Genomic DNA, 26,091 nt, shown 5'->3' with positions numbered 1-26,091 from the left:
TTCACCTTGGCCTGAGGTGAAGCCCTCCTGGGGAGCCTCGAGCCTGACTCGGTGCCTGAGAGGGTCCTCTCAGCTGGGCATAGCAGTCCTAAGGACACAAGAAAAGACACGTCTACTGTCTTCGCTGACAGATGCATGAAGAAACAGGAGCATATTCACAAATATACCAACACAATCAAGGCAGAGCCGCCCACTGATGGGCCGTTCAGGAGAACCTCCAGGAACAGGGATGGAAAGCTGGTTTCGGTGGCCTTTTAAAGAAAGCCACTCTCTACAAGGCTGCCAGGCAGCCCGGACTCTGTGGAGTTCCCACCCCCCCCACCCCCCCCCCCACCCCCCCCCCCAGATCAAGCTCAGACTCCTGAACTCAGCCTTCGAGGCCTGCGGACTCAACCGTCCTCCATTCTCATTTGCCTCCCTTCTGGTCTGTGAGCTCCATGAGGGTAGGTTCTGGACATTTTTACTCTTCAACTTTCTGCGGCCCATCAGGGAAAGGAGGTCATGTTTACCTAGCAAGTGCCATGGGCCAGGCCTCTCTGACCAGGTACTTTACATACACAGCAAGCCATGACGTCAGATGCTATTAGTCTCTCTTTGCAGATCCGCAAACTGCGTTTAGAAAGATCAAGCAACCTGCCAAAAGTCACACAGTGACGTGACTGCCAAAGAAGTGAGGAGATGAAGGGATGGGTGGCTGAGCACGTGCGTTCTTGGCTTTTAGCCACCAGGCCCAAGGGGCACCTATGGCAGGTAGGCACACTTGGTTGCCCATCCGTCTCCAACTCTTGGGGAGCCCCATCCGGGCACTGAGTGAGGTGGAACCCCATGAACTAACTAACCACAACCACAGCCTTTGGAGGTGTGTGGGAGGCCAACTGCTGTCCCCTAGCCTGTCAGAGCCCCAGCCCCGCCCTACCCCAACACCAGTCAAAGCTCTGTGCCAGCCCAGTGGTTTCTGCTTGGCAGCAGCTCAGGAAAAATAAGCTGGCACTCAGCCGGCCTGGGCCTGGATGTGGCAGGAGCAGGTCATGAGGGAGAACCTGGGAAATGCTTGAGTCCGGCTCAGCCATGCTCTGCCCATGCTGTTGGGATGTCACGGAGCACTTTCTGGATGTTTGGCCCCTTGGACAAGGATCTGGAAAAGGAAGCCAGCAGAGGTATCACCAATAAAAACAGCAAGAAGTTACCTGACATGCACTGGGTCCAGGCTCCACGCTGGTTCACCATACTTCATTCTGGCACCAACCCCAAGAAGTAGCTACTATCTTCCTCACTTCACAGACAGGGATACAGAGGCTCCAGTTGACCTGGAGCACTGGAGTCCAGAGAGAGGGTTGGGGTGAGAAGCTGGGACCTCAATGTGCATAAATCTGAGCTCTCCGGTGGCCAAGAGGGATGGGGGGGAGGTTTAGACATCTTTCCTGTTCCTGCACCCTTTCCTACTCATGCTTTCATTGCTGTTCAGGCCTCTCCTTAGGGAAGATTTCCCTGACCTCCTTCCTGGGCCACCTGCTATCAAGTTTGTCCTCTCTGGACTGTCCCCATCTACACAGGCAGGTACCCACAGTGAGCCAGTTGGGAGGAAGTAATGATGGCAGCCACCTAGGGACTCAGAGATTCCAGCTTCTACTCCCAGCTTTACCCTGATTTACCACAAGGCTTTGGGTGGTCACTTTCCCATCTGTAAAATGGGGCACCCTGTGTCACAATCAGGGCTGGGAAGGGAAACATTCTATCCTTGGAACTAGGGCCCAGAGGAGGGCCATGAGCTTTGTCTCCCAGGCACCCTCACCCTTGGGTCAACACCTAGCAGGGCAGAGCACCTGTGACTACCGAGGGCCAAGGCATCTAGGAGAAGGGGTGGCTTTAGAGGTAGACATGCCTCAACCTCTAATGCAAAAGACAAGACTACCACTCGGCACTGGAAACCAACCTGAGCAAGGTGGTGCCTGGAAGAGAGCACCCAGATGGGCCTGGACTTAGCTTTGTGGACAGATGGGGCTCAGATCCCCGCTCTAACAGGCTGTGGGACTCTAGGTACGCCATGTAACCTTCCTGAGACTCAGTTTCCCCAAACATAAATGGGGACCTTACTAGTCCCAGACAACTGTTTTTTTATCTATGCTTCCCCTCCCATCCCTAGCCTCAGTTTCTCCATCTGAGAACTGGGGACTTCGACGGTACCATTTCACAGGACTGCTTCAGGGTCCCGGAGCTGATGGAGGAAGGCGAGCGTGGACACAAGAGCACAATCAGAGAGGGGAAGTGACCTGCCAGGACTCGTCAGAGGGGGTGGCCGCGGCGTGGGGAGCCCTGTGGCCGCCCCAGGGCCAGTGAAGGGTCATTTCCTTCCGCGTTCAGCCCCGCCGGCACCTCTCCTGTTTGCCCACCCCTAAGTGCGGCGGCGCCGCAGCGGGGGAAATCGGGGCCAGGCCGGATTTCCTCCGCGGACCTGCAGCTCCTAGAGCCCCCCCCCCCCCCGCTCCCTCCCCTCCGGACCCCGCGGGGCCACGAGCTGCACGTGCGGCCGTTCGGTGGCGGTCGGGGCGGCCTCGCCCGCCCGCGCCTCCCAGCGACCCCCCCGGCCCTGCCACCCCGCCCCTGCCTCCCGCCCCCTGCCAGCCGCGGTTCCAGCGGGAAGGTGCTTCACCCCCTCGCGCGTTCCGGAGAAACCGAGTCACGCGGGGGCGCGCGGGCCGGCGCTAGGACCCCGCAGCTTGGCCGGGGGGGGGCGTGGTGGGGCGGGTCGGCGGGAGAGGTATTTAAATTGGAGCCCGAGCCGCCCCCTCGCGGGTCGGGTTCCCGTGGGGCGGTGGAGCAGCCGCGGGCCGCCGCGGGCCGTGACCCCGGGTCTGGGCGGCAGGTTTGCGCAAGATGTGCCGGGGCTGCGCGCGAGAGGAGCGGCGGCCGCGCTGAGCCAGGTAGGAGCGCCCGGGCGAGGGGCCGCGCGGGGCCGGGCGGGGCGGGGGACCCCGCCGTGCGCCCCTGCGGAGCGCCGGCCGCCGCGGCTCCCCCCGGCGCCTCCCGCCCCGCCGCTCCCGCCGCCGCCCCTCTGCACGCGCCGAGCCCCGCAGGACCCGCCCTCGCCCCCGAGGCTCCCGTCGCAGCTGCTCTTCCCGCGAAGGCGGAGGCCGGCGTTCCTATTTGACAGATGGCAAAACTGCGGCAGGACGGCCGGCACGCACTTTCCCGGGAGCTCGCAGCCAGTCACGGGCAGGGCAGGATTTGAATCCAAGGCTCTTACCGCCGCGGGACTCCCGCCGGCCGGGCGCGTCCCCGCGCACCGCAGCTAACAGCTGGCCCGACTCTGGGGTGGGGATCGGCCGCGGCCGAGGGGCACCCACCTCTCCCCGAGGGGCTGGCAAGCCGGCCTTCTTGGTGAGTGGTAAGATGCGAGGGACCCCCACCCCCACCCGAGCTGCCTGAAATTCCGCCATCACAGCTACATTCCTTTGGGTTAAGGTCTAATTCCCCCGTGGGATGCACATGTCTCCAGAATGGGGCTTGCCCTTAGTGATTCACTGCTTGGTATGAACGTCCACAGCAGCTCTCCCAGGACCCCACTCTGCTGGTGACTGGGGCTGAGAGGAGCGAGAGGAGCACCCCAGAGCCCAGCCCTGGGAGCCTGCCTGTCTGTAGGGGTCGGGGTGCCGGTGGGGGGTCGCTGGATGTGGTTAGGGAGGGAGATCTTGGCCTGCTGTAGTGGAAACATTTGCTCTGGAGGCAGACCGACCAGATTCTGAATTCGTCTATTTACTGCCTGTGTGACTTTGGGTAAGTCACCTCTCTGAGCTTCATTTTCCTCATGGGCAAAATAAGGACAGTTCTATAGGGAGCAGGCTACTAGGCACCTGATGGAGAAAACACAGCCTTTGGGTCATGTGGACCTGGGCTAACCCCCCGCCCCCACCCTCAAATGCTTATGAGCTGGCTAACTGTGTGCTAGGTCTCTTTCTGAACGTCAGTTTTCTCATCTGTAAAATGGAAATTATGGTAACCACCTTATTGGGTTGTGACTTCAAATGAGATAATACAGATCAAGTGCTCTTAGAAGAGTGTCTAACACCCTGAAGTAGTAGGGATAGGCTTATTACAATAGTAGGCATTGCCCCCCTGACACACACACTCCCTCTCCCTCTCTCTCACATATACACACACACACACACACACTCACACACACACACTCGGGTATTTTTTGGTATTGGTCCTCCCAGAGTCCTGAAATGTCTCCTGCCTTCTCTTTCCTAGGCTACTAGTCTGCAGGCCTGGGGCCCCTATCCTCGGCATGCCTCACCTGTGCCGTTTGGCCCTCTGGGTCATTGCCCCAGGTGGGGAAGACCATGTGTCCAGGACACCTTCATTACCATTCTCAGCTTTATCGTCACAATGGTTAGGGGAAGCCAGTGGCAGAACAGCCACCAGGAGACTTGCTGTACGGATGGGACACTTAGGCCCTGAAAGGTTAAGGGACTTACCTGGGGAGCGCAATACACAGTAGTGTCTGGATGTAAGCCTGGGTCTAAGTGACCACAGTCTTCCCTCTTGAAAGTCACATGCTACACAGCGAGTCTGGGGCACTCCTGAAGGGTGCCCACAGATGAGATGCCAGGGCAGATTTCCCCGTGCTAGAGGGGCTTCTGCAGGATCCACAGATGCCCACCTTGGGGGTGGGGAGAGATTTGGCAGGCAGAAGAGGGGCTGGTGAGGGCGCCTTTGAGCAGCACTGCCTTCAGGTTCAGAACTAAGCCAGGTCCCTCCTTGTCCTGACTTCACAGCCCCCTGAAGTAGAGCTTCTACCCCTCTCTTTGCCATTCTTTCAATAGATGTTTGGTGAGCACCACTTAATAGACCCCTGTTCTCATAGAATCAGAAATACATTAGCAGGAAGTGATCAATGCAAGGAAACAATGAAATGTGTGAGAATCCAGAGAATAGCATTCCAGGCAGAGAGAGTAGCAGGGGCAAAGGCCCTGGGGCAGGAATGCACTTGCTATGTTTGAGGAATGGTGAGAAAGCTAGAATTTGGTAAGGGCAGGGCAAATGGGAGATGTGGTCAGGGAGGAGATTGTGTAAAGCTTGGATTTTATTGGAAGTGCTCAAGCAGTGAGAGTCACACTCCAATACATGATTTAAAGGCATCAGCCTGGCTGTGTATGGAGGACAACCTGGAGGGGCCAGGGTAGGAGCGGGGCTGTTGCTGCTTTCGAGCCCAGGGCTTTGGTGGTACCTCAGTGCGGAGCAGTGGTGGAGGAGGGAGGTAGCCGACCCAGCGTCTGTTTTTCAGGCAGGGCAGACGTAACCTGCTGATGGGAAGAAGTGTGGCTGGGAGACGAAGGGAGAGTCCAGAAGGAGTGCTCTTGCCACCGTCACCCTGTGTCAGTTCTCAGTGGCTCCCTGGCCTGCCTGGTGATGTGAGATGGATCCCAGGGGAGACTGAGTCCTCTTTGCCCTGGGTCACTTCCCACAGGAGTGGGTCAGAGGAACTAACCCCGCAGAGCTCAGTGCTGTGCTCATTGGAACCTCAGGGTCTGTGGAACCTGGAGGATGAGCTATACATCGGCCAGCCTTGGGGAATCAGAGAGGGCTTCCTGCAGGAAGTGATATCTAAGCTGAAACCCAGAGGATGAGGAGGCATTCAGCACAAGAGAGGGGAGGAAGTGAAGGTTTAGGGCAGTGAAAAGGTGCTCACAGAACCGAAGGAAATAGGAGGCTGCCATAAGCCAGAGTGGGAGAGGGGACAGTGAGAAGTGAAGCCGAGGGGGAAGAGCTGGCTGGGCAGGCACGCTCCCCAAGGGCCTCAAAGGTCCCAGTGAGAGGTTTCCATTCAATTCTGAACACACTAGCTTTCAAATGGGTGGTGATGTTCTGCTTTTTAAACAGCAGAACCAAATTTCCTGTGAACACAGGTGAGAGGCGAGCAGCTGTGGGGGGCAGGGGGCCCAAGGCCCCAAGCTGAACCCAGGGAATGGGGTTGAAAACACAGCATGGTGGCCCGTGTGTGTTTGGGCGAGAAAGAGCCTCAGAGTAGCCATCTTCACTTAAAATTCATCACAAGGATAGTAGTGGATCCTAAAAGTCGAAGACCTAGCCCTCACAGGTCCTATAGATGCTTCTTCTTCTAAAGCACCCTTCAGAGTTGCAACTCAGCGCTCATTTATTGAGTAACTTTCTGGCGTAGAGGTTCAGGGTACAGATTGCCTGGGCCTGCCACTAGTAAGCTGTGTAGCCTTGGTCCTGCTACTTGATCTCTCCAAGCTTCGGTTTCCCCATCTGCAAAATGGGAATCGTCATCCTAGAACCAAGTCCTTGGATTACTATGAGGATTAAGTGAGTTAATACATGTAAAGTATCGAGAAGAGTGCCTGGTGTGTGATAAGGGCTTTGTAAGGGCACTTTCATTTGATCTTTAGCAAAACTTAGGCAAATTGGCATTAACCTGGTAAGAGGAAACTGAGGTTCAAGACTTGTACAAGGCCCCATAGGAGCAGGAGCAGGTCAGTGGAGGGAAAGAGAGCAGTTACGGGTGACTAAGTCTAGTGCTCTTGGAAGGCTTTATGTATCCTCCCTTGTTAACACTCAGTATGCATTCTGACACTTCTCTGCATTTAATTATGGCCCCAGGTCGGAGGACAGAGCCAAACTTGAGGAGGCATTCAGTTAAAATATGAAAGGAAGAAAGAAGGAAACAGAGAGAGAGAGAGAAAGAAAGAGAAAAGAAAAAGAAAGAAGAAAGAAAGAAAAGAAAGAAAGAAAGAAAGAAAGAAAGAAAGAAAGAAAGAAAAAGAAAGAAAAAGAGAGAAAGAAAAAGAGAGAAAGAAAGAAAAGAAAAGGCTTGATGTATACTCCTAGCACTTGGCCCAGGTCCTCAGTGAGTGAGCCCCTAACAGTACAGGGAATCAACTCTGCTCAGGGCCTGTGAAGTTGCCCTTACTCCACCTCAGCTGCACACAGAGAAGACACCAGCAGGTCTGAGTGGCCCCCTGCACTGGCGGTAACTTCAGTGAAAGTAAAGAGCCTGGAGCCTACTCCTGGGGAAGTCCACAGCAACAGTGCTGGGGGCAGGGTAGGCCTCCTGGCGGAGCTTCCTGTCAGGGCTCCAGGCCCAGCCTTCAAACAATGGCAGGGACTCCAGAATCAGAAAATCAAAAGAAAAAGGGCAAAATAAAAGTCCAGGGGTGGGGGGATTGAGGAATTCCGTTCCAGGGCCTAAGAAAGTAAGATGGGGGACCTACTTCTGACCTGGGTGGAAATGTAGTCAGAGGCCTAGCTACCCAGTTCACCCCATCCCAGCCCTGAGCTTGGCCCAGGGCAGCCCTTAGAGTCCCTCTGTCTCCTGTTCACCCCTCCAGGTGGTCTTCCAGCAGGTAGGGTCTTTTGAAACCTACATCTGACCAAGTCACACTCTCGCTGCCTGGAGTGACAGCTTAGCACCTTGGCCCTGCACTAGAGATCCTCTGGGATAGGCTACAGACCCCAGCACCCATGGCTGCCTCACTCACAGCACCTTTTATCCAGCTCTGGCTGTGATGTGGGGCTCCCTGAAGGATGGGAGCAATGGGGGCTGGCAGTGGAAACTAGTGGTCTTACAGTGTTCCCCTTTCCTCCCCACCCTCTGCAGAGCCATGAGCCATCAGATCCTGCTGCTTCTGGCCCTGCTGACCCTGGGCCTGGCCACCTCCCAACGAGACAAGGTGCCCTGTAAGATGGTAAGCAGCCCCGCCCAGGTGGGCTAAGCCCCCAAGACTGTCCTCCTGTCCCAGCCCTACAGGCCAGAAGTCAGAGGACATTTAAACCTTGCATTTAATGAGTACCTGCTAGGATGTTTAAACACTTTATTATGTACTCGGAATCCTGTCAGGTAAGTACCATTACTCCCATTTGATAGAATTGGAAATCGTGGTTTAGAGAGGTTAGATGGCTTGTCCAGGTTCAACCGGCTAGGACCAGTGGGGCTGAGATTGGACTCAATTTCTCCAAGTTGCCCCTGCAGGGCAGCAGACCCCCTGGGTGATATAGAATATGTGTATGTGTAGGGAACTAGAGGTTGGCTAGTGGGGTCCCTCCTGGGCCAAATCCCCTTTTCTTGACTTGGGCCCAAATGCTGCTTTCCTGATGGGACACCTCTCACTCATTGCTGCTCAGATCCAAAGCTGCCTCCTCCAGAAAGCCCCACCCTGACCGCTCCCAGGCTGATGTGCTTCTGTTTGTTCCCCGTCCTGGACTCTCATACTGAGCAAATGGGATAGCTGGTGAATGCATCCAAGCCTGTCTCACTTGCTGGACCAAGAACTTCTTCTTGGGTAGCAGGTTGTCCAAGGGCAGCTCTGAACTTGGCTCTGTTTGGAAGCTCAGAGTTCAGGGAGCAGTGGGCACCCTTAGAAACCAAGTTCTGTGAGCCACCCTGGCCTGCAAGCTTCCTCCTGGTTGGGCAGCCCAGTGCTGCCCTGCCTACCAGCAGCCCCCGCTGGGCCTCATGGGCACTGGGGTAGAAAGCAAGTATTAGGCCCTGGGCTTGGCCAGCTTTGTGTCCTGGCTCAGCTCTCAGGGGCTGGTGTCCTGGCAGCTTTTAATATCCTGAGGTGAGGCAGAGTGGGGGTAACGTGGGTCCCAGTACAGTGCCCCCCCAGCAAATGCTCAGTAAGTGCTGGCTGATACTATATACTGTGCTGAAGAACAGTAGGAAAAGGAACTTGCTCTGGTACTTGGGTACCTCTGACTCTCTGATCCGGGGTAAGCTCACCCCCGAGCCTCAGTTTCCTTAGGTGGGTTCAACAGGGTAAATAATGCATGCCAGGATTAAACGAGGCAAGGGGTCTGTGTACCCAGCCATGGAGCCTGCCACAGAACTAGTGTGCCATGACAGTGGTGGTCATGGTGTTCCTTTTGCTGTTTCTTCCTCAAGTCAGGATGGGCCGGGGAGCTGAGGATAGGGATGAAGAGGCTGTGCCTAGCGGCCCAAGCTGGTGGAGATGTCATGAGGAGCCAAGGGGCAAGAGCCAGGCATGGCTGGCAAGGTGGCTGGGCTAGGTATGTGGTTTAGAGGGGCATTCAGCTGCCCGATACCCTCGAGAATGCTGCTTGGCTGGAGGTGCTAGGGCCAAGTGACTGGACTGCCAGGACCAGGACACCTGATTAGTCAGGTGCCCCATGAGGGCAGGTCTGCCGCCCCCCCCATCCCACTCCCACCCTCCCACACACCTTGGAGCTCTGGGGAAGAAGCTGAGAGCTGGGCCGGCAGGGAGCGCCCAGGCTGGTGTTCCTGTTCCATGGGCTCCGCCACTCACTGTGACCTTGTGCCAGTCACTGCTGTCTTCACTTTTGTCTCCCCATCTGGGAAGTGGGAAAGCCAGAGTCTTTTTTACTCTACTGGTCTTTAACTCTGGTTAGAATACATGGATTCTCTTTTCTTTCCTTTTAGAAAGGTGATGATTCAGTCCCTTAGCCCTTTACCAAGCCACAGTGGTGTCCGTGACTCTTTCATTCATTGAAAAAATTTATTGAATACCTTTAGTGGGCCAGGTCCAAGGCATCCACATCCATCACACCGACCCCTGTTGACTCTGAGCTCCCTGCCTAGCAGGTCCTGCCCAGGCTGCCACAGTCAGGAGCCAGAGCTATGAGAGAGGGAGTGCAGGGCTGTGGTACTCCCTCAGAGCCCAGGGAGGGCTCCCCACCTGCCAGGCTCAGTGCCCCAAACACTAAGCCTCAAGCCCTGCAGATCTGGGTGGGGAGGGGTGAGGATAACCAGAGTGGGGACCAGCAGGGAGGAGGCCCAGAGGCAGGTGTGGGAGGGCACAGAGGGCAGTGGTCAGGTGTGGTCACTGCATAGGGCTGGGCTGGAGGGGGCTGGGAGGAGAGGGGACAGGTCTGCAGGGGCTATAAACAGCCTTAAAACCTGCTGAGGGTCCTGGACTTGCCCTGGAGGGTTTAAGCAGAGTAGCTTGGAGAGGAGGTTTCTTGTAGCAATTGCCAGGAATTTGGCAGTTGGAGAGGTCAGAAGGGGTCTGTGGATACAGAGAGCCCGGGGTAGGAGTGGGCCTGCACTGGGTGGTTGTGGAAGTCAGACCATTTCCTGGAAAAGTCTGGATTCCTGGGCTCTTTGAAAAGATGAGAGGGAGATTGTATTTGCACAGAAAAAAAGAAAAAATCGGGCTCCTTCGAAGTCACATGTGCTAGGAGGACAAAGTTGGCCTTTGGCTATAAAACAGATATACGTTCAAACCCCAGCTCTGCTCCTCCCCAGCTGAGTGATCTCAGAGCCCCCTACCCTCTCTGAGTTTGGGTTTCTGAAAAGAGGGGTGACCATATCTGATGGGCTTGCTTTTGTGAGGCTCCAGTGAGACTGTGGGCCTGAACGAGCTAAATAAAATGTAATACACTGAGTCAGTGCTGGGGAAAGGTGTTACTCTGTGGATAAGAAGCCTGGAGTGGTAATGTGACTTGGTGAGGCTCACACAGCAAAATCCTAGTCTTGTCACCAAAGAAGGTGGGTTGGGACCCTGGCCATCTTTCCCCCTGCTTCCTACCCCCTCCCCTCTCCAGGGGCCAGTCTGGACCAGGCCATGGTGGGCAAGGCCACTGATGGAAGTGGATCAGGTAGCAGCAGCCAAAAGGAGGTCTCATCTGGGGATAGGCAGTGAGAAAGGCAGGCACTAGGACCCGGGACTCTGCCCCATGGAATGAGGGCTTGAATGAGGTCTGAGGGTAGGAGGCCAAAATAAAAACTGATGAGAGGAGTGCAAATTGCATTTTGGAAACATTTCTCCCCCAAAATGGTTTCTGGTGTAACAGCAGCTGGGTAAATTTAACTATCTGAGCACGTAAAAGGAACCCAGGATGTGAACCAGAAGGCCCCAGGTTCCTGCTCAGTCCTATTATTCACTGGCTTGGGGTGGTTCTGGGTGATATATGGCTTAGTTTCCTGTAAAATGGGGCAATAGTCAGTGTAGGATGTTTTGTGAGTTCATCTGTCCTCTTGTCTGTCTGTCATTTCTATGTCTGTGTATCCATCAAACTTCCTTAAGTCCCTCCCTGATACCCAGCACAGTACTGAGTGCCAGAGACAGGGGCACGGAGAAAGCTAGGGATCATCCAGACCAGAGATGATTGGGCTGGGGTGGAGGAATGTGGAGCATCTTGGGAGCCAGAGGAGAGGCCTAGCTAAGCTAGGCTGGGGGGTGGGTAGGGGTTGGGGTTGAGACATCCTTCCTAGAAGATGTGTCTGGTTCCTCCCCTTACTGTGTCCACTAATGCCCACTGCTCTCCCTGACCTCTCCAACCCACCCCAGGTAGACAAGGAGGTCTTGTGCCAGGGTCTTGGCCTGCTCCAGGTCCCCTCGATGCTCCCGCTGGACATCGAGGCCCTCGACCTATCTGGGAACCAGCTGCAGAGCATCCTGGCCTCACCCCTGGGCTTCTACACAGCACTTCGACGCCTGGACCTGAGCACCAATGAGATCAGCTTCATCTACACCGGTGTCTTCCAGGCCCTGCCCCACCTGGAGCACCTCAACCTGGCCCACAACAACCTGGCAGTGGGCACCATGCTGAACGCCCCCAGCCTGGGCCCCCTGCCTCATGTGACATCTCTGGACCTGTCCGGGAACAGCCTGTACAGTGGCCTGGTGGAGCAGCTGCTCGGGGAGGCGCCTGCCCTGCGCACCCTCTCGCTGGCGGAGAACAGCCTGACTCGCCTGGCCCGCCACACGTTCCGGGGCACGCCCGCGCTGGAGCGGCTCGACCTCCACAGCAACGTGCTCATGGACATCGAGGACGGTGCTTTCGAGGCCCTACCCCACCTGGCCCACCTGAATCTGTCCAGGAATTCCCTCACCTGCATCTCCGACTTCAGTCTCCAGCAGCTGCGGGTACTGGACCTGAGCTGCAACAGCATCGAGGCCTTTCAGGTGGCCCCAGAGCCCCAGGCTGAGTACCAGCTGGCCTGGCTCGACCTGCGGGAGAACAGACTGCTCCGCTTCCCGGACTTGGCTGCGCTCCCGCGACTCATCTACCTGAACGTGTCCAACAACCTCATCCGGCTCCCTGCAGGGCCATCCCAGGGGGGCGAGGGCATCCACGCGCCTTCAGAGGGCTGGTCGGCCTTGCCCTTCTCCCACCCCAGCCGCAACGCCAGCACCCATCCCCTCTCCCAGCTCTTGAACCTGGATTTGAGCTACAATGAGATTGAGCTGGTCCCTGAGGGCTTTCTCGAGCACCTGACCTCCCTTCGCTTCCTGAATCTCAGCCGGAACTGTTTGCGAGCCTTCAAGGTGCAGCGTGTGGGCTTCCTGCCTTGCCTCGTGTACCTGGACATCGGCCACAATGCGCTGGAGACGCTAGAGCTGGGCTCCAGGGCCCTGGGGTCTCTGCGGACGCTGCTCCTCCAGGACAATGCCCTGCGGGACCTGCCCCCCTACACTTTTGGTGGCCTGGCCAATCTGCAGAGGCTTAACCTTCAGGGAAACCGGGTCAGGCCTTGTGGGGGGCCAGGTGAGCCCAGCCCCTCAGGATGTGTGGCCTTCTCTGGCATCTCCTCCCTCCGAGTCCTGAACCTGGTGGACAATGAGATGGAGATGCTCCGGGCGGGTGCCTTCCTCCACACGCCACTTACCGAGCTGGACCTCTCTGCAAACCCAGGGCTGGATGTGGTCACGGGGGCCTTGGCGGGCCTGGAGGCCTCCTTGGAGGTCCTGGCCCTGCAGGGCAATGGGCTAGCCATCCTGCAAGTAGACCTGCCCTGCTTCAGCTGCCTTAAGCAGCTCAATCTTGCCGAGAACCGCCTGAGCCACCTGCCTGCCTGGACACAGGCCGTGTCCTTGGAGGTACTGGACCTGCGGAACAACAGTTTCAGCCTGCTGCCAGGCAGCGCCATGGGCGGCCTGGAGACCAGCCTCCGGCGCCTCTACCTGCAGGGGAATCCACTGAGCTGCTGTGGCAATGCCTGGCTGGCCGCCCAGCTGCATCAGGGCCGTGTGGACGTGGATGCCACCCAGGACCTGACCTGCCGCTTTGGCTCCCAGGAGGAGGTATCCCTGAGCCACGTGCGTCCTGAGGACTGTGAGAAGGGGGGACTCAAGAATGTCAACCTCATTATCATCCTCACTTTTGCACTGGTCTCTGCCATCCTCCTCACCACACTGGCCACCTGTTGCTGTGTCCGTCGGCAGAAGTTCAACCAACAGTATAAAGCTTAGAGAAGCCAAGAGCTGCGGGACAGCTCAGCCTGGAGACCTCCCAGGTCAGCTGGGGCGCCGGAGGCACGGACAAGGGTAGGGACTGACCCAAGGTCACACAGTGAGCCAGGGTCTGAGAACTCTGGTCTCTAACTTCTGGCCCAGGGCTCCTTCCCTTATGTCCTGCTGTACTGGTAGGGAACCCACTTCCCAGGCCACACATGTGGTCCAGCTGTGGCAGCCGGAAGTCAGGCAGTTTCAGGAGTGACAGAGAATAAGGTTGACAGATCTGACCGACACATGTTTGCCAAGCATCTGTTTTGTGCCACATCCTGCTCTGGGCACTGGGGACGCTGGTGAATGAGACACATCCCTGCCCTCGAGTGTCCCCCAGTCCTGGTGGGGAGGTGGTCCCAAAGCCATGCAGTGACCACGCCGAGTGTGGAAGTTCCAAGGCTGCTGAGTTATGGAGAGTCCTGCCCCGGTGGGGCCAGAGCACAGGAGGGACAAGACCAACAAGACTGGTCTGAGACGTTTCCAAGCAGACTGTTTGTCACATCTTCCAATAATGACTTTCAGCTTCTCTGGAACATGTAGAGCTTGTGACCGGAAGAGAACTGGAGCCACATGAGTACATCTTGGATTCAGCTCTGAGGCCACAGCGGCTCCAGCAGAGCCTGGTTAAGAGGCTGTTGCCCGGGTTCTGGCCCTGTGCTGGACCATTCCATTTCCTGCTCCCGACAGGCTCTTTCCCTGCCTAGCATGCTGGGGTTGCACACAATTGCCCTAGCCCCCCAGCTCCCTACGCAGGCCCCCTGTTCATCCCCAGCCCCACCCCGGCTGATGAGCCAGGAGTCAGAACCCTAGCGATCCAGTTCTGTTCTGCACCAGGCTTGATGGCAGCTGGAACATTGGCAGCCTCTTTCGGACAGCCCTCTGAGGTTGGTATTTTAACCCATTTTACAAAAACTCCCTCCAGGGTCCTCCAGCTAAGAAATGCCATACCTGAGATTCAGGCTAAAATCCTCCTGTCTCCAGGGCCTGCCCTTTGCCACTGCGGGGGCTGTCTGCTGTTAGGTGGACAGGAAACGGCCCCACATTGAGGGAGCAGGGCCTGGGAGCATCCTGTGCTGCACTTTCCCACCCACTCCTCTCCCTCGTCTCTCCCAGGCAGGCAGACACAGGCTCTCTTCTCCTTCTCGGCCTCAGTTTCCCTTATTCCCACCTTTGTAGACCGATGTGTGTTCATCTTTTTCTCTTGCTCCTGCATTCCCTGGTCCTCCATTGAGCACAACTGGCAGTTTGAGACCATTGAGTCCAACCTTCCCATTGTACAGATAGGGAAACTGAGACTGAGGAAGAGAATGGAGTTTGCTCAGAGCTTCACGAGCCAGTGGCAAAGCCTGTGACAAAAGTGGATTCAGACCTCATTGAGGGTGTCAAGGGAAATTGGGAGCTGGACCTGAGTGATTTCCTTCTCTCTCAGCTGTCATATGACAAGATAATGCTGGCCCCAAACACTCTTGGGTCCTCATCATGCAGGGACTTTTTCCCTTAGAAAAGTGGTAGAAAACCCCATCTAGATATAACCCTCTATTTCTCATGGCGTTGGAATCATGGGCTGTCTAGGAAGCCCTGGGGGTAGCCCAAGACCCTCTGTTGTTGTCTTCACTATCTTACCCATGTTTGGCCCATGGTCTGGCTCATGATGGTGCTTGGTAAAGTGTGAGATAATGAAAACAGCCCTCTCTCTGCCCCATTTTACAGATAAGAAAACTGAGGCCCAGAGAGGGTCAAGGACTCAGGGAGTCAGTGGCAGAGCTGGGGCTAGAAGCTGGTGTCCTGGCCCCAGCCTGGGGCCCTGGTGGTGTGTGGGGCAGCCAGGTGGACCCAGTCCTGGTTGGGAATCACAACCACAGGTGCTCACTGCACAGAAACACTCTTCCTCAGGCCTGGAGTGAAGGGGTGGGCCCCTTCAGGCCTGATCTTTGAAAACACTACACAATGCTGCTCTCACCTCCAGGAGCCAGGCCACAGTCTGGCCTGGGGACCAGCTCTTTGTATAACCCACATGAATGTATTAAAAAAATAATTTTGGAGAAACAGTGGGGCCTGCCAGCATCCTCCTTATTGTGGATCATGGGCATTATTGCATCTACTTGAACCCTGCTCCCTCTACTTCTATCCGGGTCTTTGAATCCTCATGGCAAACCTCTGGGGAGATGGGCTGAGGGCCGCTGAGGGGAGACTGAGGCTCTGGATCCTCACCGCCCTCGCCCTTGGGGCCCAGCCCTCATTCCCCTGCCACCCCCCTGACCCTCTCACTCAACCAGCGCTGACCCCACCCTGCCCTTCCTGCTTGGGCAGCCCCTGTGCTCAGCCCCCTGCCTCATGGCAGAGGCCATCCTGTCTGTCCTGCCCGCCCTCTGGGGCCCCCTCTGCAGCCTCTCCTCTCTCTCTGTGACTTCCTTTCCCATCGTGGTTGTGTGGAAGACTTGCCGAACTGAAAAATAGTAAAAAGACCCCTAAGCCATTTTCCCTTTCCTTTTCTTATTTCATGGGTAAACTTCTTGGCGAAGTAGCCCCCTCCTTCTCCCCTCCAATCTCAACTCGCCTGGGGTAACTTTGCCCACCCTACCCCCACGCTGGCCTGGCTGAGGTCACCAAGGAGATCCTTTGCTGAACTCTGTGCACCTTCTGGACTGCCCCTCCTCGACCCCTCAGCTGCAGGGGTCGCTCACCCCATCCTCCCCGTCACCCATGCCCTCCCCTCGGCACACTCTCCTGGCATCCAGGCCTCCCACACGTGGTTTCTGCCTTCCTCTCAGTCCACTCCTTTTCAGACTCTGCTACAGGATCACCTTCTTCAAGCCATCTGAATGGTGATCACCAGGACTCTGTCCCAGGCCATCTTCCCTCAGGAATGTCATCACCCTCATTGTCGTAGCCATTCCGTTGCTCTAATGATGCCCACATCTCTGGCTCCAGCCCCAGCCGGCCTTGGGCATCTGGCCCTGATACCCTGAATCCAAGAGGCCTTCCCAGCTGGAGAGCTAAAGGTCTCCCAATGGCCAGAGAACTGAGTGAGTGGCCAGGCCGCAGTTCAAGACTGACCTTGGAAGAAGAGCCAGGGAGCAGGGGGTGAGGGTAGGAAGAAGAGCTTTCCTGGTTCCTGGAAGGAAGCTGGAGGGTGAGGGTGTGGGCTCTGAGGTCTGGGGAAGGGACAAGAGCCACCTCACCCATGGTGGGGGTGGGGCTGAGGAGCTCTGAGGTGGAGTCAAGAGAGCAGGGCATTCCCCACCCTCTACTTTGCAGACCCCTGAGCCTGTCCTCATGTGGCCCTGTCTCCCCGTCTCAGCTGCCTGACACCCAGACATTGCCCTCTTTGGCGGCACCTACTTTCCCTTCCCTACTTCCTCTCCCTCTTCCTTCCCTTCCTCTTCCACAAATCCAGCTCAGTGATGCTCCACCTCCTTTATCCCCCAAACATCCTGGAGATTTCTCCATGGCGGCTTCTCTGGGCCCTGACCTCTCCCCTCCCAGTTCCTACTCCAAAGGATAATTTTAAATGCCTATTTCATAGATGGGGCTGGGCGGTGAGAAGGCATGTGACTCAGTTCGCTGGCACACAGCAGGTGCTCAGTGAAGGCCTAAGGGAAGTCAAGAGCATAGGCTGCACTCAGCCCAGGGCTCTGCAGACCTCCAATCCAGCTGGAGCCCACCAGGTCCCTGGCCCCTTTTCCTGGCAAACAGGGGAGTTTGTTCACCTGGCCAAGACCCCCAACAAGGCAGAAATTCCTGTTTTCAGCCAAACATGGACACAGCTGCCAACTAGGTCATCAGAGCATCCGGCAAGTCCCAGAGAGAGGGGAGGCCCTTGGCTACCCATGTCGCAGCCTGCGGTGCCAGGTCACCCAGCCCATTCAATTCAGTAAGCTGTAATGGGGCTCCTGAAGGTGCGGGGCCCCGCAGGAGCCAGGCTACAGGCCTGGTGGGCAGGAGGGAAGGAAGGCAGCACCCAGGGCCCATGAACTGCCTTAACTTCTTGGTCCCCTGTGCTGTCACACCCCTACCCCCACCCCCCAGGGGGCCACGGTCTGCTTTCTGTGCCCCTGCCCTTCAGGCAGCTCACAAGGACCCTGCAGTCCATCTCTCTCTGGCCACCTCCGCCCCTGTGCTCAGAGCTGACAATTATTGGCCGTTTCCAGGTTGGCCCTACACCAAACACTTGATGTACATTGTTATATGCAATTCTTACCATCTTTGAAGAGATTTCTATTACTATTAACCTCATTTTAAAGACAGTGAGACTTGGGGATCCCTGGGTGGCTCAGTGGTTTGGTGCCTGCCTTCGGCCCAGGGCGTGATCCTGGGGTCCTGGGATCGAGTCCTGTGTCAGGCTTCCTGCATGGAGCCTGCTTCTCCCTCTGCCTGTGTCTCTGCCTCTCTCTCTCTGTCTGTGTCTCTCATGAATGAATAAATAAAACCTTAAAAAAAAATAAAGACACTGAGACTCAAGGTCCCACAGCTGTAAAGCATGAGAGCTGAGACTGGAACCCAGGTATGCCCTGCTCCAGAGCAGCAATCTTAACCATGGGGTTCCCCACCTCCCAACACCAGGCTCTCTCCCACCTCCTCCACCTGAAATGTCTCACCCGCCCTGACCCACCTGCCAAACTCCTGTGTCAACCCTGGCCTGTACCACCTCTTCTGGGGAGTCTGCCCTGATTTTCTTCTACAGCCCCAGGCTGCTGTGGGCCACAGTGGTGAGGATCTCTGCCTGATATGCCACCAAATTAAGAACTCCTGGAGGGAAGTTCTACCCCAGTCCTCTCAATGTCCCCAGGCCCTGTGAACCAACACAAACTGTGAGTTCAGAAAAGGTTTCCTGAATGCAGGACCCCAGCCCTGCAGGACTTAGACATTTGTAGGGATTAAGATCGGCCCTCAGATAGAGAAGGGGGTCGTGGGCTTCTCAGACAGGTGCAGGGGACGTGGAGGACACAGAGGGGGATGCAGGATGTGGCCTGCCCAGGGCAGCAGTAACCAGTGAGGAAGCAAAGGAAAAATCTTCTCTCGACATCCTCTACTTTCCTCCACTTTCTTCTTGCCTCTGGGACCCTGTCTTATCTTCTCTTCCCTTCCTCCTTCCCCCTCTTCATCTCTCCTTTCCCTCCCTTGATCATCCCCCTCCTAACCCAGAAGCAGTTGGGGCCGTGGTAGCTGAGGGTGGGGAGGGGCAGAGGGGAGAGAGAGGGAGGGAGGCCCGAGCTGTTTATAGGAACTGGAGCAGCTCCATCCATCAGCTCTGTTTGGAGCAGGAGACCAAGCATAATAAATACCTTGGCTCCTCCCCAGCTGTGCTTTTCCTGAACTTGGCCATTCGAACTCAAATCTCTCTGGCCTGCTGGTTCTCAGGACCCAGCTCCCACCCCACCCCACCCTCCTCCCACCTCCCTCTGCCCTGGAAAAGAGTCCCGCCTCCAGGACCAGAAATGCAGGGCTAAGTCTAGGCTCTGCTTTGGGTGTAAGGGCAAGTCCTGCCACTTGTCTGTGCCTCCATTTCCCCATCCCTAAAACGGGGTCATAATCACTGCTCACCAAATGCACAGTGCTGTTCACATTGTAGGCCTGAGTCGCTTGAGCACCTACTCTGTGCCAGGCCCTGCAGGGTTCCTGGGAACAGCCAGACAGGGCCTCTGCCTATTGGGTGGAAGGAGAGGCCACACCACATCACAGGCAGGAAGTGGTCAGCGCCGTGAGGGAGGTCCAGATTTTGTGCTCTGGAAGATTGTTTGCAGCAGGGAGCGGCCCTTCCAGCTGGAGGAGTGAAGGGAGGCTTGGAGCACATCTGGGCTGGCCAGGGGGGAAGGCTAGGATTTCAGCTCACGGAGGTGGGGAGAGGCTCTTCCAGGCAGAACAAACGGGAGCCAAGCAAACCCGGGTCTGGACTGGGCAGACAGGAGTGTGCCTATGCCAGCCTCCTCCCCAGACTCCCACTTTGTCCTCTCTGGTCCTTCAGCACTTTCCATCCCAGCCTTCCAGCCTCCTGGAATCTTCCTTCCTTCCCTGGAGAGCTTCGGACTCATCCAAGCCGTGGATGTGTTCCTGGAATTCGGCAGTCATGTCCCAACCCCACCCCACCCTCCAGCGCCCCACCGAAAGCCACCCCAGAAAGTGGAAGACTCAGATCAAGGGAAAAATCACTGGCCAATAGCACATGTTTCTGGAATGAACAAGGGAATAAATGTATAAAGGAATGAATAGAAGAGTGAGTCAATGAGAAGGAGAACAAGTGAGTAAGCGAATTACTACATTCAAGGGACAGTTTCTTAAGTGGCTTCACTCACACTAGGTGCTGGGCAAACACGACCCCGCCCCTCGCCGCACTCGCTGCCTGTTGGAGGAGATGCACGTCCACACCCGGGCTTGCACGCGCACACAGCGCACACGGATCGAGACAGCTTGGCACCTGTGATGAGTCCTATGCGGGGAAACAGCAGGGCGGTGTAATCGAGATGGGCAGGCTGAGATGTCCTCCCTGAGGACTCCGGCTATAAGCTGAGCCTCGAGGAGGACTTGTTGAGAGAGTGGATTAGTATTAGTCCTTCTCGCCTCTTGCCCTCATTCCTGTGGAGTTGCCAAAATGCCCAGGAGAGTAGGAGCCGCATGCTAGACCCTGAGGCCAATTTTCATGCACTGAAAGCAGCCCCCTCCACTGAAACCTTCTCTGTCTTCTCTGCCTCGCAATGCCTTGACTGTACTGTTCTAGAATCACGAGAAAAATAGGAAAGGCCACATATAGATTAGCGGGAGTGATCGCCAAGGGAGGGGGCCCAGGAGTCAAGCATCATGGGGGTGAGGGGGCTAGGCTGCAGGGTGAGAGTCCAGTTCCAACGACCCTTGCTTTTTAATTTTGGGACCGGTGGGGGAGGCAGGTAGCACGGGCTTGGCGCCCTCCTCCATTCCGGCACCAACCATATGAGCTTGGACCAACCCCTCTCTTCCATCCTAGGTAACTTCAAACCTTCTCATATCTATGTGGGTTTAGTAACACCTGTGTGTTTTCTCCATAATTATCATTGACAGACACATTTAAATTATATGCAAATACACACATACATGTATCATAGTTTTATAAAAATAGGATCATAGTAAATATGTTTTCCTGCATCTTGCTTTTTTTTTTTTTTAAGATTTATTTATTTATTTATTTATTTATTCATTGAGAAAGAGGCAGAGACACAGGCAGAGAGAGAATCAGCCTCCATGCAGGGAGCCCAACATGGGATTCGATCCCGGGTCTCCAGGATCACACCCTGGGCTGAAGGCGGTGCTAAACCGCTGAGCCACCCGCTGAGCCACCCGGGCTACCCCTGCATCTTGCTTTTTTAATTGAACAATACTTCAAGGAAATCCTCCCCTCTAATTCATTTTTTAATTATTTATTTATGATAGTCATACAGAGAGAGAGAGAGAGAGAGAGGCAGAGACATAGGCAGAGGGAGAAGCAGGCTCCATGCACCGGGAGCCTGACGTGGGACTCCATCCCGGGTCTCCAGGATCGCGCCCCGGGCCAAAGGCAGGCACCAAACCGCTGTGCCACCCAGGGATCCCCTCCTCTAATTCATTTTTGATGGTACATAATATTCCATAGTGTGAATATTCCATAATTTATTCAGCTGTTTGCCACTTAATGGAACATTCACTTTTTAATCTTTTTTTTTTTTGCAACTATAAACATGCTGCAAAAACATCCTTGTTCATATGCCCATATCTCTGGGAGTTGTATTTGTCAGATAAGTTCTTACAAGTAAAATTCTAGATCAATGGATAGATATTATATATATGATGTATATGATTTTAATAAAGCTTACTTTTTAAAAAGAGTCCTGTTTCACCCTTCCATAAACAACTTATGAGAGTATCTTTTCTGCACTTCCCTGCCAGAAATGCGGGTGATATAAAGAGAGACATCTAGAGAGTCATCTCTCATTGTTATTATTTTTTTTAAAGATTTATTTTTATTTATTTGAGACAGAGAGAGAAGAGGAGCACGGAGGGAGAGGGAGAAGCAGACTCCCTGCTGAGCTCAGAGAGCCCAACTTGGGGCTTGATCCCAGGAGATCCTGGCCTGAGCCCAAGGCAGCCACCCAGGCACCCCCACCCCGGCGGCCCTCTCTTTGTTAACATTAAATCACATTTCTCTACTGCTGGATCTGAGCAGCTTTTCGTTTCCTTGTTTGCCATTTGGATGGGTTCTTCCATGAAACATCCATTTTTATCCTTTGCCCATTTTTCTGTTATCTTTTCCTTGTCGATTTGTAAACCTCATTGTACACTGTAGTTATTCAACTTTATCTAGCACTTTTATAACAAATGTTTTCCAAAGCTCTCTTTTGTCCGTTGACTGTGATTGTGTATCTTTGCCCCACAATGCTTTTCGGCCTCACTTCTCCTTTGTAGCTTGATTCAATTGTTTCACTCAGATTGTTCGTATAGTCTTCTAAATTTTTTTCTTCTTTTATTTTTTTTACACTTAGATCTTTAAATAATCTGAAATGGATTTTTGGTTATGCAGTTGGGTAATTGGTCAAATTTTGCTTCCAGATGAAGAGTGATTGTGCCAGCATCATTTATTAAATAATCAAAGGTTACTCTATCAAATATTAAATTCTGATATATGTTTAGTGTCTATTTCTGGATTTCCTCCTCTGTATATTTCACTGATCTAGATCTATTCCTCTATTATTACTCTAGTGATTGATTTTAGAGTTTGTTCTGAGATGTATAAGGTAAGTCCTCCTGCATTGCTATTATCGTCCATAAATTTTTGGCTATTTTCAGGCATTAATTCTTCCAAATAAACATTTCATGCTGTTTGGAATTGATCTGGGGAGTTTTGACATTTCTGGGATATCAAAGCTTCCCATCCAAGACTATAGTATGTCTCTCTATTTGTTCAGAACTTGTTTTCAATCCTTCGACAAGCTTTTTTCATGTTAGCCCTGTGCCTTTCTTGTTTAATCTATTCCTAACTATTTTGTGCTTTTTGGCAATATTGTCAATGGAATATTTTTCTATTTCCATTTTTATGTGTTTTCAAAACAGAGAAAAGTGGTTTTTAATATTTACCTTGCACCCAACAACCTTATCAATTTTTTTCTTCATTCAAATAAAGTCTTTTGTTTCTTTTGTTTCTGCATGTGTTTTTGCTTTCTGTTTCTCTACTAGAGACTCTTGGGTTTTCTAGGTATACAGTCATTTAATGACTTCATTGTTCCCACAGCTCCCTTGATACCCTCCCCACAGCAGCATCTGCCTCAGCCAGGCCTCTCCTTGCCTGGCCTACAGCAGGTTCCAGGGACACCCCCCCCCACACACACACACATGTACACACACTACCCACCATAGAGCTTTTTCTTCTAGGGCCTCTCTTCTCAAGACTCACGGGTCTATCCTCTGTCTCCCTGATTTGCAGGGGCAGAATGGAGGTGTGGGTCGGGGGCGCTCAGAATCCCTACTGCTTTGTTCTACCCCAGCTGGAATTCTATCCTTCTCCTAGACCAAAGGTTGAAAACTGGTGGCCTAGGGGTCAGATTTAGCCTTTAGGCATGCTTTATTTGGCCCACATAGTGGTTTTTTAAAACATGGCTTAATTGCCAACACTTAAAAATTGGAAGGTTTTTTTTATATGAGAACATATAAAATCTGGCTTTCTGATTTTTCTTAAAATCCTGGAAAATCTGAGAAACTGGATGCCAACCAACAGGGCAATGAGAGGCTGAAGCTGTGCAGTATCTCCTTTTTTTTTCTTTTTTTTTTTTTATAAATTAATTTTTATTGGTGTTTGTGCAGTATCTCCTACCTAGACTATGAGCTTCTCAAAAGCTGAGTGTCATCCTGTCCCCTCTGTACTCCAGCACCTGACACAAAGCCTGGCTCCGGGCAGGGGACATGAAAGTTCAATTTCTTTTGTTCAGTATCATGCATAGATTTCAAGCACTTGTGAAGTAAGAGTCTCTTACAGTAAGGGTTCTGACATTTATTGTGCCATGGACCCCTTGGCAATCTGTTGAAGCCTATGGACACTTTCTCAGAATAAGACTTTTTAATTTGTAAGACAAAAAATACATATGATTACGAAGGAAATAAATTCTATGGAATGCAGTTATCAAAATATTTAAGAAAATAATCGTGATTGAGTAATTTATGCTTTTTATTAACATATTAATAATGAGACGTATTATTAACGTAATTATTAACGTATTAATAATAATGAGATCTAGTGGTAGGTCTAATAACCACTGTAAAATCAAAGCACCAATGAGCATAAACAATATTTCGAGTGATCTGCAGCATCACTCAAAGTGACTACTCAAAGTGATCATCATCAGTGAAAGCACTGTAATAAGGCATGAAAACACCTGTGATTTTTGTTGGCAAAGGGACTGCTACTGCTAATACTACAGGGGTTTGTACAAGGCCTAAGGCCTACACTTATGATGGAAAGAGCTGTTATGTTTCAATTCAAAGATAACGACGGAAATAAAAATGCACTTTTTTTCTCATTTGAGGTCATAGACCTCAAGAATTCTACCCATGGGTCCCCTGGATCTCAGTTCAAGGACTCTGCTTTTGGAAGAAGGTGCTAATGGCAATTACGATAGAGCCACAATAACAGAGAAACATAATCCCATAGAAACCACCCCAGTCCTGGGTGTTCTCGTTTAGGGTGGAGTTGGGGTGTAAATTAGATCACTTTTTCTGGAGGACTCTTAGGCAATATGTTCCAAGAATCTTAAAAATGTGCATCTGCTTTAACCTAGCAATTCTGTTTCTAGGAGTTTATCCTAAGGAAATAAAGATGTAGCCAAAGGAAAATTGAGTGTGAGGATGTTTATCAGAGCCAAGTGCACATCCAGCTTTTGCAGGGCCTGACTTTCTACAATTGAGAGGGACCCTGCAACTGAAGCTTCATTAACCTCACATAAATTGACCCAATCATAGCATTAGCAATAATAATCTAAAATTAGAAATAACCTAAAGCAGCCAACAATAGGAGTTTGATATAGTAAGTTATAGTATATCTATACAAGGGAATACTGATCATTTATTTTTCTTAAGATTTTATTTATTTATTCAGAGAGGCAAAGACATAGGCAGAGGGAGAATCAGACTGCCTGTGGGGAGCCTGATACAGGACTCCATCACAGGACTCCGAGATCATGACCTGAGCTGGAGGCAGATGCTCAACCACTGAGCCACCCACATGCCCCCTGATCAGTTATTTAAATGATATGAGAGGCATCTGGGTGGCTCAGTCTGTTAAGCATCCAACTCTTGTTTTTGGCTTAGGTCATGATCTCAGAGTTGTGAACTCAAGCCCCACACTGGGCTATGCAGTCAGTGGGGAGTCTACTTGAGATGCTCACTCTCTCTCTGTCCTTCCCTCCACCCCACGCTCTCTCTCTCTTCTCTCAAATAAATAAATAAATAAATAAATCTTTTTAAAAAATCTCTAAAATGGGGGATCCCTGGGTGGTGCAGCGGTTTAGTGCCTGCCTTTGGCCCAGGGCATGATCCTGGAGACCCAGGATCGAATCCCACGTCGGGCTCCCGGTGCATGGAGCCTGCTTCTCCCTCTGCCTATGTCTCTGCCTCTCTCTCTCTCTCTCTCTCACTCTCTCTCTCTCTCTCTGTGACTATCATAAATAAATAAATAAAAAATAAAATAAAAATAAAAATCTCTAAAACGATATGAATGCAGAGGTGTATTTACTGACATGGAAAGATGTTCAAAACATAGTATGAAGTGAAAAAACAAGTTATAAAATATATGTAGGATCCCAGTAGTTTAAAATAACATTCTAGTTATGTGTAATAGGGTGTTAAATGGGACTTGTCCTGTCTCAGAATGGCTGCTGTCTCCCGGAGCCTCCTAAGTAGCACCAGACACAAGCCAGCAGGACTAGAGCAGAGACAGTAGTGTCCTCACCCGCCTCAGCTCCCTCTAACTTTGCAGTAGGCACTGATCCAGGAAAGGAGGATGGTAGCTAAGGCTTTCCAGGGGGTCAATTATCCAAGTGCCTGACACCACCCCACATGGCTCAAGCCAAGCAACTGGGGCTTCCTGGAGCTTAGAGGACACAGAACCTGAGTCCACCTCTTGCATGGAAAAATTTGAAGATGAGAACAAGGTGGCAGGTGCCTTGGTGCCAGCCCAAGGTGGGGATGGGGGCTGCTGCAAGAGTAGCTTGCGCTTCCAGAGCTTGACAGTAAAAGAAGAACATTTCCAGCTGCATGATAGCTGAGTGTGAGTCAGCCTGAAAGATCTCTGCCTAAGATGTCTGTCCTGTCTCTACAGAGGACTTGTCAGCAGGCGTGGAGAGGACAGGCTCCGGTGGTCAGCCAGGTGTATTTCCCCCAAGCTCCCCTAAGCCCACCACTAGTGGGAAGAGACCACAGAAGAGGGTCTATGCACCCCCAAAAGTGTTTGCCTCATAAGAGCAAGGGCCAGGGTTTGGGCATCTGGCACCCAGAGGGTTCAAACATCGGTTTACAAAACCCCATTCTGAGCAGACCTAGCACTTTGCTTTACCCTCCCCCAACTTCCACTAAACTCTGAGCCTTGATTCAAAAGTGCAGAACAGAAGGAGAGGCAAACGATCCTTCCTTTCCTTGCCGCAGGTTTCTGAACTCTGGCTGAGAGCAGTAGGGGAGGAGAGAAGCTTTGAGAAACTCCAGTTTGCTTGTTCATTTGTTGGCTTGTATAATTGAGGTATAATTTACATATGGTAAAATTCACCCTTTGTGTAGAGTTCTACGAGTTTTGACGAATGCCTACAGTTGTGTAATCACCACCACAGCTGAGATATAAAACATGGCCATCCCTCGGGAAAATTCCCTTGTGACCCTC

General features: G+C 53.0%; 1 protein-coding gene across 3 annotated transcripts; it reads left to right on the top strand.

The window, feature by feature from the left end:
• The first annotated feature begins 2,698 nt into the window (after positions 1 to 2,698).
• On the top strand, positions 2,699 to 15,277 carry LRRC32 (leucine rich repeat containing 32). Of its 3 annotated transcripts, none has more exons than XM_072725964.1 (3): positions 2,699 to 2,921; positions 7,619 to 7,706; positions 11,289 to 15,277. In XM_072725964.1, exons 2-3 carry the CDS (start codon positions 7,623 to 7,625, stop codon positions 13,191 to 13,193), a joined length of 1,989 nt encoding a protein of 662 aa, XP_072582065.1. In that variant the 5' UTR covers positions 2,699 to 2,921; positions 7,619 to 7,622; the 3' UTR covers positions 13,194 to 15,277. The 3 variants fall into 3 exon arrangements, with proteins under 3 accessions (XP_072582065.1, XP_025866224.2, XP_025866223.2); XM_026010439.2 differs by lacking the exon at positions 2,699 to 2,921 and adding an exon at positions 3,528 to 3,774; XM_026010438.2 differs by lacking the exon at positions 2,699 to 2,921 and having other exon boundaries at positions 7,395 to 7,706.
• The last annotated feature ends 10,814 nt before the right edge of the window (positions 15,278 to 26,091 follow it).

Source organism: Vulpes vulpes, chromosome 11, assembly GCF_048418805.1.
Source record: "Vulpes vulpes isolate BD-2025 chromosome 11, VulVul3, whole genome shotgun sequence".
Classification (NCBI taxonomy): domain Eukaryota; kingdom Metazoa; phylum Chordata; class Mammalia; order Carnivora; family Canidae; genus Vulpes; species Vulpes vulpes.
The sequence above is the reverse complement of the archived record's forward strand: the minus strand, read 5'-3'. Positions and strand labels throughout refer to the sequence as shown.

Bases quoted from the DNA above. Each gene is read 5' to 3' on its own strand.
- LRRC32 (XM_026010438.2), top strand. From the start codon at position 7,527: ATGTGGGGCTCCCTGAAGGATGGGAGCAATGGGGGCTGGCAGTGGAAA. The intron at 7,707-11,288 runs GTAAGCAGCCCC...AACCCACCCCAG, and splicing joins ACAAGGTGCCCTGTAAGATG to GTAGACAAGGAGGTCTTGTG.